Raw genomic sequence first — 17,040 nt, forward strand, 5'->3', positions numbered from 1 at the left:
GTAAACTGGGTAACCTTTAATCCTTCCAGCTCTTTCTGTGGAACTCACTTAAGTGTCAGCCTCTTTGTCTGTAAAGAATGGAATCTCCTGCCCGCCTCCCAGGCCTGTTTTGGGGAGACTCCAATGCGGCCCAGGAGTGACAGCACCACCCACGGGGGTGTTGGCTGTGCGGGAAGGGGCTTTGCACTCTATCCACCTACCTGGGAACTCTCAGAGGTGGCCCAGGGCATCTCTTTCCCTTTGCCTCCCAGCCACTACCGTCCCAGCCCCTCCCCTATGTAGGGCCACGGGAAGGCTGGTGCCAAAGGGTGCTGAGTGGTTCAGGGCTCACATAGTCCAAGGGTGAGAGACGAACCAGGCACAACAGCTTTTATCTGTTTATTTAAAAACAGAATATCATTTTATGTACAAATATGCACATATTTACACAAAATGTACAGACTAAGACCCCAGATCTTTGGGCTCCGCATTCAAATTCCTGGGCTGGCTGGGGAGCAGGGGATGGCATCTCTCTGTTGGTCCGAAATCCAGAGGATTTCAGGCAAGTAGGGTTTGGGCACAAAACCTAGGTGTTCTGGCTGAGCGTATTCAGGTGGGTCAGGTGACAATCCACAGTGTCCGACCCCAGTCCAGACCAGCAGAAACCGTGGGAAGAGCCCCAGGGGAGTGATCCCAAGGCTCCTGGGGGAAAGGAGACATTCTTGTCCCAAGCAACTCCTTCACACCACCCTAACTCCCCCCTCCCTTGGGCTGTAATCACTACACTATTTCCCTGACACCACAACCAAACCAGGAGCCCTTGTCCCCCAGTCTCTGCAACCCCCCCACTCCGACCCCGAGGGACCACAGACCACTGTGGATGCAGTGAGGAGGAGAGAGGCAGCTGGGGGAAGGGGCCAAGACCCTACCCTGTCCTCCTGCAGCCAGGGACCCAGGGGCTCCCGCCCCGACTCAGACCCCACAGCGCCAGGCTCCCACCCAGGAGGCCGCCTCAATTCAAGTGCTTTCGAAGAAGCACCTTTCCAAAGCCCGGGTATGGACCCCTTGCCAGGGTCTGAGCAAGGTCCAGGTTTGCTGACTTCCCATGGCGGCTGGCCTCAAGCTAAGCCAACCAAGTAATAACAAACATCCAGATAAATCAAAAGTTTTTTTTTGTTTTTGTTTTTGTTTTTGTTTTTAAAGATGTGTTTTCTCTTATTAAAGTATTCGGAGCGGTATTCCTTGAAGAAGCTCCCCCAGCAGGCTTAGGTATAGAAAATATGCACATGCAGCAGGCCCAGACGCCAGCAGAGGCCACCAGAGAACACCGGAAGGCCAAGGGCTTCTCCAGTAAGAGCGCTAGTCCCTGGCTGTCCCCTGGGCCGGCCACTTCAACATGTGCCCCTGGCCTCCGGGGCGAGGTGGTGGGAGCCCGGCTCCCCAGCTCAGGAGGCCGGAATCCAGTTCCAGCTCTGCCTGCACACCTGGGTCTGACCCACAGTCTCCGCCTCTCGCCTCCAACCTCTGCGTCATTAATACTGCTCTGGGGTCTGAGGGGATAACCTGGGCTTCCAGGTAGAGGGCACATAGCCACGCCATACACAAGCCAAGCCCATCTTAGTTCACTTGGCCTGTCACACACACACACACACACACACATTCATGCACACGCGCACACGCACAGGGTCTGTGAACAGTCACACAATCGTGTGTGTGCACACGCACACATCGGAGGGCGGGGAGGGCTCAACCGGCAGAGCCCCACCCTCGCCGAACAGAAGGGTTGGAGGAAAATGTCGAGCAGTCAGTGGGACGGGGAGCAGCTTCCTCAAGAAACAAGGTGTGTAGGGAGGCCCCGGTGATGAGTAGAGATTCCCCAGGTCAGCAGAAGGAGCCGGGTTCAGGGGAGGGAGGCAGGCCTGGGTCAGACCAGATGCCCCCGCCCATTGATGTAGATGCCATTGCCCGTGGGTTTGGCCCGCAGGGTCCCATTCTCTTGAACGAAATGGTTCATGGCGTGTTTGATGCCTTCATCCCGGTCTTCCTCCTCCTCGGCCCGCCCAGAGCCCGGAGACAGCAGTTCTGTCTGTGTTTCGATCTCCCTCACCGTGGTCAGTGTGGAGTAACTGCGGCCCTCTGGCTCTTCACTCTGGACACCGAGGACGGAGGGTGCGTCAGGAACCCAGGCAGGGCCACCAGACGGGATGGGCAGCCGGGGCAGGGAGGGAGCCGAAGGGTCAGAGGTGAGGCGAAAGCTCCGGGGCTCGGAGCTGGGGCCCGGGAGCGAGTGTCCCGCACGGGGAAGGACGGAGGGAGAACACAGGCACGGCAGACGTGCGGGGGCAGAGACACAGGGACTGGGGTGGGGCTGCTGGCCGGCCACCTCCGGGAGCAGGAGAGGGGCCTGAGGCGAGCAGTGGGGACGCCGGTGGGGCCGGGGGCCTCACCATCACAGAGCAGCTACTGTTGTCCTTGAGACTATCAGGGTGGCCCTCGGCTCTCAGCCCTACACTCTCCTCCGGCTGTGGGTCCCGGACACGGGGGAGGAGTCAGAACAGGGCTCCCCGTCCTCCCTCATCACCTCTTCCCCCAACCCGACCTGTGCACTCTCCCTGACGCGGGCATCCCCCGCCAACCACTCAGCCTCACCCGGAACCGCGGCGGATGGTGGCTCTCAGCACAGCCCCCAGGCCCGGGGCAGCCGCGCCTCCAGGTCCCCCACGCCAGCCCCCGCTGCGAGTCAGGGGCTGGACCCGGGGGAGGGCTGTGCTCCTGGGGCGCAGAGGGACCCCCAGCCCCGGGGATGCACCCAACCCCGGCACGCACCTGGCTCCTGGGGTCCGCGTGATGGGAATGCAGCCTCCGGATGGAGTTCTCCCTGGTCAGGGTCAACTCCTCCTCACTGGGAAAAACAGGCTCCCATTAGCTGCTGACGCTGGTCCTGGGCTCCCAGCGTGGGCCCAGCTGTGGCCAAGCCCATGTGAGATGGCGCTGGAGAGGGCGGGTGCTGTCTGTCCCCACGTGTGAGTGAGTGGCTGCAGGTGACAGCGCGTGTGCGCGCGCGTGTGCCGGAGTGTACATGCTCGGTGATGCCCGGGCATCCGGACCGGACCCTCACTCAGCAGTGCGGTTCTCCCCCTCCAGCTGTGGTCCGAACCCTTCCCACTTCCCGAAGCCCTTGGACCACCTCCCGACCACAAGCTCCCAGTCTCCCCTCTCTCCCCTGGCCTGCCCACCCCTCCCGCTCACCTGGTCTTTGCTCCCAGCTTAGCTCCACCCGCCGGGGACAGGCGGTACTCACTACTTCTGGGTCATCTGCTGAGCCTTGCGCCGGTGGTAGCGAGACATGAGCAGCACCACGACGACCAGGAGGCAGAAGAGGAGGGCGGCGATCACCCCCACCACCACCACAGAGGCCGACACCAGGTCCACCTGCTTCCCGGGGGCGTCCTGAGGGTCTGCCAGGGACAGGCCTCTGTCTAAGGGGGATGCTCAGACCCCTGACCCACCCGCAGCCCTCACAAACCCTGCAGCCTGGTCCTCCCCGAACACATCCCAAACCACCGGCTCAGCCTGACCGTCTGCAAAGTAGTCGCGCAGCCCCGTCCCCCGCAGTCAGCACTCCCACAGTTCACCCTCTCCGTCTTGTTTGCTAGTGGCCTTCCAGGCCCTTGGTCCAGCACCCGCCACCCCCCTACCCCTGCCCTGTGTCTGCCCTGGGTGCTCACCAAGAACATCCACAGTGACCTGAGAGTCCCTGGAGGAGAGCTCATTGCTGACGTGGCACACGTAGATGCCACTGTGCTCTGTGGTCAGCGGAGGAAAGCCCAGCGTGTCCCCTTCCGCTCGGACCCCGCTGGGCAGGGGCCCGTCCAACCTGGAGGACAGGGAAGCTGGGGCGGGCGGAGGCTGCCACCACCCGACGTGCCTGGGCAGCTCTCCACCTCCCTCCCCCATGACGTCACCCAGAGCCGCTGGCTGTTCCCACGGTGCCCCTCCCTCCCCTGGGCAGGTCCAGGCAGAGGCCCCTTCTCCCCGCCGCCCAGCCTGACCCGGGCACCCCCCACACACACCCGGGGAAGATCCACACGCGAGCCATCCCACAGGCTCCCACAGGCCTCAAGCCATCCGGCGCCGGGCAGCAGGCCGACGTGGTCTGAGGGCCACACGACAGGACACCCCTTTCCTAGCTAGGCTCAGCCGTACTTGGAAAATGTGACCGCACGCCCCAGCACCCGGCATCCCTAACATCAGGACACTAGAGCGGAGCCCAAGGCACGAGGTCACGTGCACGGCTCAGCGTACAAGAGCGTGCCTGTCGGGGGGCGCCTGACCCCTCCCCGAGCCCCTGGACGGCTCCAACCCGATCCGGCGGAGGTGCCAGCCATTCTTGGGGGTCATGGTGTCGGTTTAAGAGCAGTCACGGCTACCTCTAGGTTTTTGTCTCGCCCACTTTAGGCACTCACCTAAATACATAAAACGCTAATATTTAAGATAGCGTATTGTATGTCATAATTCTAAAGTTAGGGGGGAAAAAACCCCCAAGGACTTACTGTCTTATTCCCTCCCAGTGACCACGTATGGTAGACTCCCTGGTAGGAGCCAATGATAATGTCCTTGTGACCACAGGTAATCTTGCACAGGTCTGGGCATGGGCCCCCATTAATTTGGGGTTCAGGATACATAGTCCCAGCCCATAAGGTGCACATGGCGGCCCAGTAAGGCAGGGACTGTCCCCGGGGCTAGGCCCTTACCGTGTCCAGTTGTACGAGGGTGGGGGGTGCCCTTCGCTCAGGCACTTGAGAGTGGCTCCTTCTTTGCCAACCTGCCACAGCTTCTGGTCTTCAAGGCCCCTCACAGAGGCCTCAGCGAGGACTGGCATGGGAGGTGGGAGGAGAAAGCAGGGGAATGAGGCTTTGATCAGGCCATCAAGCTGTTCCTCGAAGGCGCCGAACCCAGCTTGCCCATCCTGGCTGGGTCCTTGCGGCACGGCCCCCTCCCCTCTCCGAGCTCCATGTCCATATTGATTCATCTGGGCAATGAGCCTCCAAGTCCCTCAGAAAAGATTCACACTTTTTCTGAATCCCTGTGGTTGCCCGCGGTGGGCGAGTCACAGAACAGGTGTTGCATAAACGCTCCCTGATTTTCCAAAGGCTCAACGATCCTGCTCATTCACATATCTCTTTAACAAACATTTGCCGAGGACCTACTTTGGGCCAGATGCGGAGTTAGTACGAACAGAAAAGAGTCCTCCGCCCGAAGAGGCTGAGACCTGAATGCCAGGAAAACCCTATCTGCCGCTTCCTGAGGATCATCTAAAGCTCTCTGTGTGTGAGGGCCTTGGCCTTTGTGGCTTCTGATTCCGATCACAGCCCTGTCAAGTCCATATAATGACACTCCTGCCACTGCTGGGGACAAGGCAGACAAACAAGACTGAGTAACAGCTGGTAGGTAGCGGAAGGAGGGCTTGTCCCACGAGCATGAAGGCCGCGCGGTGTGGCCGGCGGCCCTGGGCAAGCCTGTCTGTCTGCACGTATTTCAAAACGGGTTTTCAATCCCGTGTTTCTACCCAATTCTCCCCACAACCCTGCAGAGCAGCGCAATCTCCCTTGTAAATAAGGTCCGAAGGTCAGAGTGGTCTGAGTGATCCCTCAAGGTCATCCGGGACGGGCTCATCTCCCTTTGCACCAATGCTCTCTCGGCCACACAAGGGGGCCTTCGGGATCCAGCCTGGCCAGGCTGCGGTGGCTCAGGGTCTCTCTTCCCAAGATCCATGTACTCACAGGCCACATGGAGGACGTGGGTGATCCTCTGGTCCTGGAGCAGGCCGGGGTGGGACACCACGCAGGTGAGCGGCTTTCCATTCATGCTGCGGCTGGGCACCAGGTGGAACTCGGACGTGACAGCCGCTGAGCGGGAGTGCTTGAATGAGCGGCTGGACGCGGTGCCCTTGACCTCCGTGTCCCAGGTCACGCTGGGGGCTGGGCTGCCCTCTGCTGTGCAGGAGGCTGCTAGCGTCAGGCCCTGGCCCTCTTCTAGCGCAGGACCAGGGTTCAGAGAGGGCAGGGGAGGCACTGCGGGTGGTGGGAGGCAGGGATTGAGGTCAGCACACCCACCAGGAGGCCCTGCCCTGTCCCAACTGTGTCTTGCACAGGCAAACATTTTCTGGCCCTTTTTCTTCTCTTATTTCACCAACATAGACACCAGATGAGTGGTAGAATTTCAGCTGACTTCGTACCTTTCTCTATTATTTGATATTTTTTTTATCATGAGCATGGATCATTTTTTAATAAACTAGTGAAGTAAACAAACAACATCTGTACCCTAATAATTACAGCCACCACCTCCAAAGTACTCATTATGTGCGGGGTATTGTGCTGAACACTTTATAAATGTTATTTCATTTAATCCTGTCAACAGACCAGCAAAATAGGGATCATTACCCCTGAGTTACAAGAGAGGACACTGAAGCTTGGGCAGGTGAAATCATTTGTCCCAGATCATCAGCTGTGAGGGGAGGAAGCCAAGATTCACACTGGGCATTTTCACCCCCAAGGCTAGTGTTACTAAGTTCCACGTGGATAAGGGGAAACTAAAGGTCTTTATTTTTTATCTTCCTAACATGTCCAGCTCAAGCTCAGAATGGAAAAGACTTAACTAGACCACAGGTCTGGGGCATCTGTGGACCACAAGTGCCCACAGTGCAGAGCAGTGGTTTAAAAGTGATTGTGATCTCCAATCCAGCCACATTCACAGAAGGTCCAGACCGAGAAAAGTATCAGCCACGCTAGTCAAAGCTGGGTCTGTGTGTCCCTATCTCAGACCCATGATTTTTTTTTTTATATTTTATTTATGTATTTGGGAGAAAGAGAGCACAAGCAGAGGGAGAAGCAGGCTACCCCAGTGAGCAGGGAGCCCAATGTGGGTCTTGATCCCAGGACCCTGGGATAGTGACCTGAGCCTAAGCAGACCCTTAACCTTCTGAGCCACTCAGGCTCCCATCAGCCCCATGTTTTAAAACCATGGAACCCAGGATGGCAAGAGAGGCTGTGAATGAGTGGTTTTGGCAGAACTGTCGCAGAAACTAGCAAGTGTAGCTTCCAGAAGAGGAGATGGGAGGTGGGCTGGGGAGAGGAAAGGCCTCTGAAAGGCTGGGGTGCAGAAGCCTCTGAAAGGCTGGGGTGCAGAAGCCTCTGAAAGGCTGGGGTACAGAAGGCAGAATGAGTCTGGGCCTCATTGCTTCCGAAGGCCAGAGTGACCAAGTCGTGAGTGCTGGGGGAGGGGGTGTGTGTGCAGGTCAACAGAAGGAAGAATGTTCTAATAAATGGATTCTTCCCCAAGGCTGACAGAGCTGTAGGTAGCAAGCTGTTGAGGTCACTTGGAGAGAATTTCTAGATTGGGTAGGAGGACGGACTGGATGAGGCCTCCTCACCCCCGCAGGGCCCTCCCCCTCTTAGTCTTGCTCTCCCTCCGCCCCATGCAATTCTGCAGACCCCATCTCTGCGTCCCCGGGCTCCTGCGCGGACCTCGGGCAACTGCACCCGCGGCCCCCCCACAACCGCACCCGGCGCCCCCACTTACCCAGCACGCGGAGCCGCAGCCTCGCCTGGAAGCTGCCCGCGGGGAAGGTGCTGACGCGGCACTCGTATTCGCCCTCGTCGGCCTGCACCGCGTTGCGCAGGAGCACGGAGCCGTCCAGGGGGCTCCGTGGGGGCGGCGGCTGCTCCACGCGGCCCTCGTAGGCCGCGCCCACGTGCAGCCCGTATTGGATATGCAGCAGCGCTAGCTCCCGGGGGCCCTCGCCCGCGTCCACCCGAGCCCAGGCCACCTGCCCCACCTGCTCGCCGGGGTCCCCTCGGTAGAAGCAGGGCAGCTTGGCGTCCTGGCCCAGCACCACGGTCACCACGTCCGAGGTCTCCAGCTCGCCGGGCCGGCACCGGCCTGCAGGGGGCGGACAGGAGCGGCCAAGATTAGGGGTGTCTCAGGAACCGGGGTGGGGGGGTGAGGGTGGGGGCATGATGCATGATGACAGAGAAGGCCACCAGAACTCACTTTGTGCTTGCCAAGCACCTTCTGTCCATTACCTCATTAGATCCACAAAACCTGCCCAAGAGGTGGGCGTCATTATCACCATTTAACAGATGAGGAAACTGAGACCCAGAGACAGGAAGTGCTTGCCTAAGGCTACCGGGTCCCTGGCTGCAAGGGTCACACCCTCTTCCAGCCCAGGATTGTGTCCCGGGGAATCCTGAGGTGGGAGGCTCTAGCTGAAAGAGAGTTACCCAGCTTCTGCCCTCTGGGAGCTCATGGCCCTGTCCCAGAAATGGATTTTACGTGGAAAAGACAGGGGAAGCCAGCGACAAACTTTCACAGAAGGTTCCACCTACCAAGGGGGGCGGGCAGGGAAATGAATGTTTTCAAGAGGTATGGCCAGGAGCCAAGGCAGGGGTCGAAAACAGCAGGGGTCAAAAACAGCTGGCGTCTACTATGGGGCATGTAGTGTGGGAAGGGTCCAGCCCAAGAAGCCTTTCAGAACATTCTTTTCATGGCTTGAAGATGAGAGACCTGGATTCCCAGAGAGAAGAAGGTATTCTCTGTGGGAGGAATGGCACGAACCAAGGCTCAGAGACAGGAATGAGCAAGTCACAGAAGAACAGAGAGGCCCCAGGTCAGAGACCCAGAGAGATGAGGTCAGGGCAGACACACGGCGACGGGGTCAGGACCCGGGCCAGGAGCAGAGGACCAGAGACAGGGACCAGCGAGGAAGTGTGCATCCACGAGGCTCCCCAGCATCGCTATCATGTCCCCTCATTTTCCAAGAAGGATCCCTTCCTTGCCCTCATGTAACCTGAGATCTGTTCAGAAAGAAGAAGTAGATTTGGGGACAAATACAGAAACGTGGGACAGACTCGGGTCTAGTGCCCAGTGGTGTGTGGCAGGCTAGCTGTAGGATGGGACAGTCACTGGGGACCTGAGTCCTGTGGGAGGGCCTCATGCAGGCGTCGGGGAGGACCAGAATGGGGAGAGACCTGGAAAGGGATTCCGGGTGTGGGGCCGAGGTGGGCAGACCTGAGGGCCGGTTCAGGAAGCAGAGAGGGAAGGACACACCTCAGGCAGAGGGTGTGTGTGGAGCTTGAGAGGGACACGAGGTCAGGCCTTCCACACCAGGTAGAGGAGGTCCTGGGAAATCAGCGCAGTGAGGGGCCAGGGGCGACGTGCCCTCCGACGGGAAAGCAGGGACGCTGAAGACAGAGACACTAGGAACGTTCGTGCTGTGGGACGGGGGCGGCGGGGGTGGGGGCGCCCCTGGGAGACTGGGCAGGATTTGATCACTGACCAGAAGAAGAGATGAAAGACAAAAGACAAAGACAAGTCCCTGGTTTCTAGGCTGAGTGACTCAGGAGGGAGGCAGGGCCTGGGGCAGCTTGGGGTCGGGGAGAAATCCACGGGGAGCTGTGGAATAAAGCGTGGGAAGCACAGTGTAGGGGCAGAGTAGGGGCTCTGCCTGGGGTGGCGAGAGTTCCTTGCCTTGGAACGGACATCCCGCAACCGCAGCCCCTGCCTCTGGCCAGCCCTGCACACGCCTCGCGCACACTGGGCCCCTCCTGGAAGGCCCTCCTCCCTCTCTGTCTGGTAGCTCCGCTCGTCCGGGCTGGGACTAGTCATCCTTCAGGACTCCACTTAGACATCAATTCCTCCGAGAGTCCTGCCTCCCCCACCCCCATCTCCACCTCGGGCAGGGCGAGGTGCCCTCCCCTGTTCTGCCCTGGCACCCTGCTCTCGCCTCACCAGAGTCCTGCATCCCCCGGATGGCGTTCGCTCTTTTCTTGTCTGCCAGTTCCACTGGACAGAGCTCCCCGAGACATCACGGTGGGAAACCTGGTTTCTGATTTAGCGCTCGGTGGCACTTAATGGGTGGCCGATTCATTTTATGGACTGAATGAATGAATGAGAGAGAAAGAGAGAGGCAGAAGAAGGAAAAGGTAGAAGGAAGAGGAATGAGTCTTCAGCTGGGCTGGGCAGACGGGGAAGGGGTTGGCACGGCAACCAGGGGTGTGGGCTGGTAGGCTGCCTACCTGGGTCTGCGGCTAAAGGGAGCAGCTCTGGACCGTACAGAGGGAGAAAGAAGCGAGGCGGGGGGGTGGGGAGGTGCAGTTCTCCAGGGAGAAGGTGAAGCCCCACCAGAGTGGACCAGAGGGTTCCAGGGACTCAGAGCCCGGGCCAGGGGCAGGGGGTCCCATGGCCCTGCCAGCAGGGGCAGAGGGAGGATGCCGTTGGGAGGACCTGAACAGGACGGGACAGACCTGCAGGGCCAGATACCAGGGCCCCGACCTGCCTAAGCTGGTCTTGGTTCCACCCAGCCCGGCCTGGGGAGTCCAGCTAACTACCCGCACCCCTTCCAGACACCTCCTCCTGGCACTGGGGTGAGCCAGGCTGTCAAGGAAGGGCTAGAGGTGGGCTTGAGTTAGGGGATCACCCCCAGCACAAGCTCCGCTTCAGATGCTGCTGTCTGTGGGCGCCGGGATCCCAAGCCCTGGTCCACTGGGCCGCTCTAACCTCCCTAAAGACTATTTCTGGGACGATGTCAGATGGCATATCTCCATCCCTATCCCTGCCCTTGCCAGCCATCTGCCCCTCTCCACAACTGATCAGCCAGGTTTTCCCTGACACGTACCTTCTTTAGGGTACGAGGCATAAATGCCTGAGTCGTCTCCTCCCCGTCCCTCCCAGTCCCTCCCGATGAGTCCAGGATCCCCGCTCCCCAGTAACAAGCGGGAGCCCTGCAGGGTGAGGTAGTAGGCAAACAGGGGAGTCCCTCCAGGACCTCTCCCACAGCCCCCCACTGTCCTGATCCACTGTTCAGCAGGAGCACACTCTCCTCCAGTTCACGTGCACACACACACACACACACACACTCGCACACACGTACACGCAAGTGTGCTCCGGCTACAAAGGAAGAAGAGGGAACTTGGGCTCTAGGGTCCCTGCCTGGGCTAACTGGACCCAGAAGCCCAGACTTCCAGGCCAGGGCAGGCCAGGACTGCCTCCTCCTTCTCTCCCCCACCCAGTGCCCGCCCGGCGTCAGCATGATGATGTCACCAGAGCAAAGGAGACGCACCGCCTGCCTGGTGAGGTCACCCTGCGGGCATGTGGTTGCCGGGCCCGGCCAAGCCCATGGACCCTTCTACTGCAGATCGTTTGCTGAGGCCGGTGGGCTGCGCTGGCTGGTCACTCCCCCCTCTGACCGTCCACACCCCTCCTCCCGGGAGCCCCGGGACGCTGGTCAGGAGCCGTAGTGATTCAGACGCTGCCGCTCGCTCGGTGCCTAGCCGCAGCCGCCACCAGCCACCACCTTGCGCAAGGGAAGGAACAGGCCCAACTGGCCAGACGGGATCCCTGCCCTCAGCCTCCCCCACCCCTGGCCTGGCCCCCACGGGCCTCTTTGTGGCCCTGCCCTCTGTGTACCCCGCCCGCTCCCAGACAAGCCCTCCATTCCTGGCCTGGGCTGGCTGCCGGCTCCCCTATACCAGGCCTGGGTCTCAACCTCCCTCTCTGGGTGAGGCCCCGCCTCCGATCTCCAGAGGGGACACTGAGGCAGGCAGCCACGGATGGCAGCGTCTTTGGGAAAGGAGGCTTTCCTTCAGGGGGGGCTTTCTCCATCAGTATCCCGGCTGGTGCAGATGGGGTGGGGACATGCAGGGGGCCTGGAGGAGGGTGTGCCAGGAGGGGGAGGGAGTCAGTGGGAGCCCCTACGTGTAGGGCATCTTCAGGAGAGGGCCTGGCAGGTCTCAGCGCGGGGCTCACCGGTGAGGCCGGCTCCTTCCGCGAACTGGGGAGTGTTTCACACTCGTGTGTGCTCACAGCTCATTGTTAGGGAAGTGGAGGTGCTTGTCCGCGTGGGGAGAGGGGAGCCGTGGAGTGGCGAGTGCGGGCGAACGTATGCGCAGACTCGACTCCGTGCACGGCTCTCATGTCCGCGTGCACGGCGCGCGTCCCCGGCCGCGGGGCTCTGAACACCGAGGAAATATTTTGATGTTGGGTTTTCCTGGCTCTGCATGTCTGTCTGTCCTAGCTCCGTCAGGGGCATGTGGCTCTGTGCCTTCACCTCTGCGTCTCAGCTGGAGTGTTGCCAGGCACCCCTCCCCACCTCACCCCAGACTTGAGGGCAGATTCATCTCAGGTGTAGGTAGGTACCCAGAGATGAGGTCACTGTCCCTCCAGGTGATGGGAAATTGCCATCCAGGACTCCCCAGTAGAGCAAAACAAAAGCTCACCCTACCCTTGCTCCTCAGGTTCCTACTAGAAGGACCCCCACCTTTCTCACCACTCCCCCACTCCCCAAGTGCCCCCCCACCAGCCCCTGGGGGGGGCCCCCCCAGGAGGCCTCTCTCTCCCTGGGAATCTGTCAGACCTCTGCTGCCGCTGCTCCTGCCACCACCAGAAAAACCAGCTCTAGCTCCAGGCCTGGGGTAAGGGCTGTCTGGTGTGGGTTTGGGGGGAAGGGGGGATCGTGCCTAAGGCTAAGGGGAGGGGTCCAAGCTGTCCAGGGGCTCATTCTCCTTTGTTAACACTTGCTGCCCCTCACCCCACAGCAGCAGCCTCTACCAGACAGAGCAGGAATCTGTGGGAGAGTCTGGGGTGAGACAGAGGACCCGGGAGGAGCCCTGAAGCCCCCCCTGTGGGACAGGTGGCATCAACAACCTGGGAGCCCATTTTTTTCCACGCTTCCTCCCACAACCTTGGCCTTGGCCGAGTGCTAAGGAACTCAGAAAACTAAGAGATTCTCCCTCCGCCTTCATCCCAGCCCCTCACTTAGCCCCCATTGTCCTAAGCCCCCCAGCTTAGTGAGAGCTTCCCAACCCGGGCAAAGTGCCCACCCACAGATTAGTGTCTGGGGAGGGGGCCACACCGATGCCAGGGGGGAGGCGAGAACAATGCAGGGGACAGGCCTCGAGGCAGCCCGGCTCTGGCCCAGACACAGCTCCCAGCGCAGATAAGTCCCCTAAACCCCCCCGGAGCCAGAGTCTGAGCCCGGCTGAGTCACCACAACAGCCACACTGTGGGTGGGAGACCCAGAATTCAGCGTCTCTCAAACTCCTGAGATCCTAGCCGTCCCCCACCCCGAAATCCTGCCACGCCCCCCCCAAAGTGGGGGCTAGCTCTGCCTCACCCCACATCATCCCTCAACCCAGCTCTCGGGACTCAACCAGTCTTAAAGGCAAGCAGGGAGGGGGTGCCCAGCGAACCTGGGGAAAAACTCCTGAGACCAGAGGCTCCCCGGCCCGTGGAAGATGGATCCAGTCCCCCTCCTTCACAGGCCCCCAGTTCTAAACTTGACCTTCAACCTTCCGTGAGATTCAGTGTCAGACCCAGGTCCTCTGCTCCCTTCCCTCCCGACTCAGCTCCACACCCCACTCCCAGCCCTTCGCTCGGCTCGGCTTTGGTCAGTGCCAGGGGAAGTCGTGGGGCCAGAAGATCCAGGCCTCCTCCCTTCACACGGCCTGCTCCCCACGGTGGCCGTCCTCCTCAGCCTGCAGCGCTCCAGGGTCCCAACGCTGCGGTCTAGAAGCTGGGACCATGGTCTGGGGGCAAACTCCTCTGCCATCTCTGGAGCTGGGGACCCCTTAGCCCAGCCCCCCTGAAACACTATGGTGGGACCAAGGTCACTGGGGCCACACGGCTTCCGTGGGATTCTCCTAGCCTCCGCCACCTTGGGTGGGGAAGCTGGCCTCCCCTGCTGGCTTCCCCAGGTCTGGGTACCTCCTGCCCGACTAGGCCTGCCCCTCTCGGCCTGCCCCCCTCGGTAAACAGGAGTAGAAAAGCAAGGATGGGGCCCCTCCCTTTCTAGGAAACTAACCTCGGGTAGAAAGCTGATCCTAATCCTTGGAGGGCAGACCACAGAATTCAGGGAAGCCCTCACCCTCTGGTCTTACAGGACCCAGTTGGGCCCAGAAAAAGAGCAAGGAACAAGCATCTAGTGGAGGGATAGCTATAGATTTGGGTCTGTAGCTTTGGGCCCCTGGGCCCTGGGGCAGGAGATGGGGAAGGGAGAAGGGAGGGGACCTCACCCGGAAACTCATCCCATTAAGGAGAGACAAAGAGCTGTGGTGTCAGGCGTCTCCCTGGCAGGGGTGGGGCAGGGCCCTGAGGCTCAGAGCTCTAAGGGCCGGGAGTTGGGGAGGGTGGGCATTGATTTGCAGCCGGGCAGGGGCAGAAGGCAGCATCCAGGGTATAGGTCCCCTTGGTCCCCCCACCCAAGAGATGGGCCAGGAAAGCCCTGCGTCACACGGCTGGACTGACCTCTTCCTCCAGCACCCAGCACCGACCGCCCCCGCCCCCTGCCCCAGTCAGGGGCTGGACAGTCACAAAGCCCTAGGCCTGCAAAGCTGGAAGATCCATGGAGATCAGCAGGTCCTACCTCCTGGTCTGCTGAAGTCCACACTCTCAGCTGCCCAAGGTCACCTAGCAAATTCATAGCAGAAATGGGGCCAGAATGCAAGACTCCTGACCTCTTGTCCAAGGCTTTTTCAGAAACAAAAACAGTCCTGCTTCCCGGGGGGTTACACAGAGAGGAGCCAGAATGGGGGTGGTGGTGGAGGGGGTCACCAGGCTGGGAACTGAGCTCCAGGCTTCAGAGTACCCTCCAACCCCGCACACGTCCTAGCAGCCCCAGCGGAGTGGTGGCTGACTGGGCACCGGGTCCCCGGGATAATCCTGGGGCCAGGATGTCCCCATAGCCATAGCTCCCCCCTCATCAGGCAGCGAGCAAGGTCAGGGTGATGCCCTGACTACAGGATGCCTCCTTTCCCCTTCCCTGGGCTTCTCAGCAAGAACAGCTTTGTGTCCTGGAGAACAAAAGCGGGGACCACAGGTGGTCCCCACTCTGTCTCCAGCAGCTAGCACCCCAGCTGCACCCAGCATCCACCCAGACGCGCGAGCCTTTAATGGGCAAGGGGCTGGGAGACCAAGACAGTCACCTTGGTCATACTTCTAACACTGGTCATCTTTTTCTTTTCTTTTTTCTTTCTTTTTTTTTGAGGGAGAGCGAGCCAGAGAGTGTGTGAGCAGTGGGTGGGGAAGGGAGAAATGGAGGGGGAGAGAGAAAATCTTAAGCAGACTCCATGCCCAGTGTGAGCCCAGTGCAGAGCCCAACACGGGCCTCGATCTCACGGCCCTGAAATCATGACCTAAGCTGAAATCAAGAGTCTGACGCTGAACCGACTGAGCCACCCGGGTGCCCCTAACATATAGTAATCTTAAGATGTCATTTGCCTACCTTTTTCTCTTAGGTAGTTTTCCCGTCTGCAAAATGAGGCAGTTATAGCGGGGGCCTGTCCAGTCCCTTCCATGTCCTGAGACCCCATGATGCCATCATTCGGGGGTGGGTAGATCCCACAGGAGAGCGGCTGCCAATTTCCCTGGCCCCAGGGACTGGACCCCACCCTCTGAGCCTGAGCAGGTGAGGAGGGTCGTCTGGAAAATGGGAATTGAGACGGGGTGGGAGGCAGGGGTTGAAGCTCAGTATCCTGTGATTGGAGGCTGGCCAACGACCCGTCCCCCCCTTTATAAGATCAGAGCAAGTGTGGCACCCACCCACCCGCACATCTGTGCCTCATTCTCCCCCCAGCTTCAGCGGGGGACAGAGACGGGAATCACTGCAGTGCACTGCTCAACAATGAGATTCCTTTGCACCTGGGCCTGGGGCCATCGGGACAGGGCTCTGTCTTCCGAGGACAAAGATTCCTCATTTACTCATTACCCTGGAAGCAGCCTAGGGAATCCCACTGTGGTCTCACTGTGCACACGCCGGCATAGACACACACACTCTCTCTCTCTCTCTCTCTCTCTCTCTCTCCCTCCGCTTCTCTGAAGATTATAAATTCCAGTAACTCGTACGCATCAGACAAGAGTAACAGAAGGCATCTAGTCAAGGAAATAAGGGGACAGGGAATAAACAAAAGGAGGCCACACCCCGTCTAGAAGGTTCCCTACCCTAGACCCCCCTTCATCCAAGTATCACGCCCAACTGACCACCCAGACGGTTAACAGTGTGCCCAGGGAGAGAGAGGGGCCGGAGTGGAGGAGCTTCCAGCTCCCCAGCTGTCTCCCGGCAGGTGCTCTGGTCTCGGAACTCTCGGACATCAGGGAGAGGGGAGAAGGAAACAGGAACGCCCTGTCTACTCTCTGGGCATCAGGCTTCCTACCTCTGATGATTCTAAACCGGCTCAGCCCTGAGTCAGCCCAACACCAGTCAGCAGTTTTGGAGCCTGGGGGGCAGGCGAAGGAGCCTCCAGGAAGCCCTGGGGTGAGAGGGTCCCTACCTGCTCCCCCCACCCTGCCCACCTGCCCGGGCCACCATGTCTTGTTTCTTAGGCGAGGCTGTGGCAGAGGTGATCGGGGAATCCAGACACGGCGACATGGCCTGGGGCTGAAAGAGGGTACGAAGGGGAAGAGCGACCCCGGCTCTGCGGGGGGCCCTACTGGCAAGTGGGGGTTGGAGAGGCAGATCGGTTCGGCAGTCCAGAGTCAGAGGAAAGAGAATGTTTACGTGTACGCGCGTGTATGTGTGTGTGCGTGTGTGTGCGTGTGTAAATGTGTACTGGCTTGGCCTCAGAAGCCAGGGTCCTGATGGCTCAGGCAAGTCCTACCTGTAAATGATGCCAGCAGCAGCAGCAGCAGCAGGGCCTCGGGCCCCCACATCTCGGCTCCCAGGGACAGGGGCATCGTTCAGAAGGCGGAGCTGCCCAGTGTTTCTGAAGTTCCACCGAGTTCTCCCTGGGAGCCGGCTCTAGAGCTGGAGAGGGCACCGACCGGGAGACAGGAGATCACGGCGTCTTCAGGCCCGAACACGCCTGCCTGTCCCTCTGGGGTCCAGCCCTGCTGTGCCCACCCAGCTAGAGCTACCCCCCAAAGGCCGTGGTCGGGAGCTCGGAGCTCCCCTAGAGCTGCTTCCCACGCCGTGGCCAACAACGATGGCAGAAACCTGGGAACCTGCTCAGCAGGTCAGAACAGGTGCGTCTCCGGGGGTTGGGCCTGGCACGGAGACTCAGCAGCCACCGC

At 60.1% G+C, this 17,040-nt stretch overlaps 1 protein-coding gene across 2 annotated transcripts; it reads right to left on the reverse strand.

Annotated features, from left to right (window-relative positions):
- Positions 1-365: 365 nt before the first annotated feature.
- Positions 366-16,945, reverse strand: NECTIN4 (nectin cell adhesion molecule 4). 2 transcript variants are annotated; one of them, XM_044266707.1, is made up of 9 exons: positions 16,629-16,945; positions 7,561-7,920; positions 5,763-6,053; positions 4,734-4,854; positions 3,708-3,856; positions 3,281-3,437; positions 2,806-2,881; positions 2,427-2,501; positions 366-2,128 (listed from the first exon to the last, which is right to left on the reverse strand). In XM_044266707.1, exons 1-9 carry the CDS (start codon positions 16,702-16,704, stop codon positions 1,904-1,906), a joined length of 1,530 nt encoding a protein of 509 aa, XP_044122642.1. In that variant the 5' UTR covers positions 16,705-16,945; the 3' UTR covers positions 366-1,903. The 2 variants fall into 2 exon arrangements, with proteins under 2 accessions (XP_044122642.1, XP_044122643.1); XM_044266708.1 differs by lacking the exon at positions 2,427-2,501.
- Between the last annotated feature and the right edge of the window lie 95 nt (positions 16,946-17,040).

The sequence above is a fragment of the Neovison vison genome, chromosome 10 (genome assembly GCF_020171115.1).
Source record: "Neovison vison isolate M4711 chromosome 10, ASM_NN_V1, whole genome shotgun sequence".
NCBI classification, from domain to species: Eukaryota; Metazoa; Chordata; class Mammalia; order Carnivora; family Mustelidae; genus Neogale; species Neogale vison.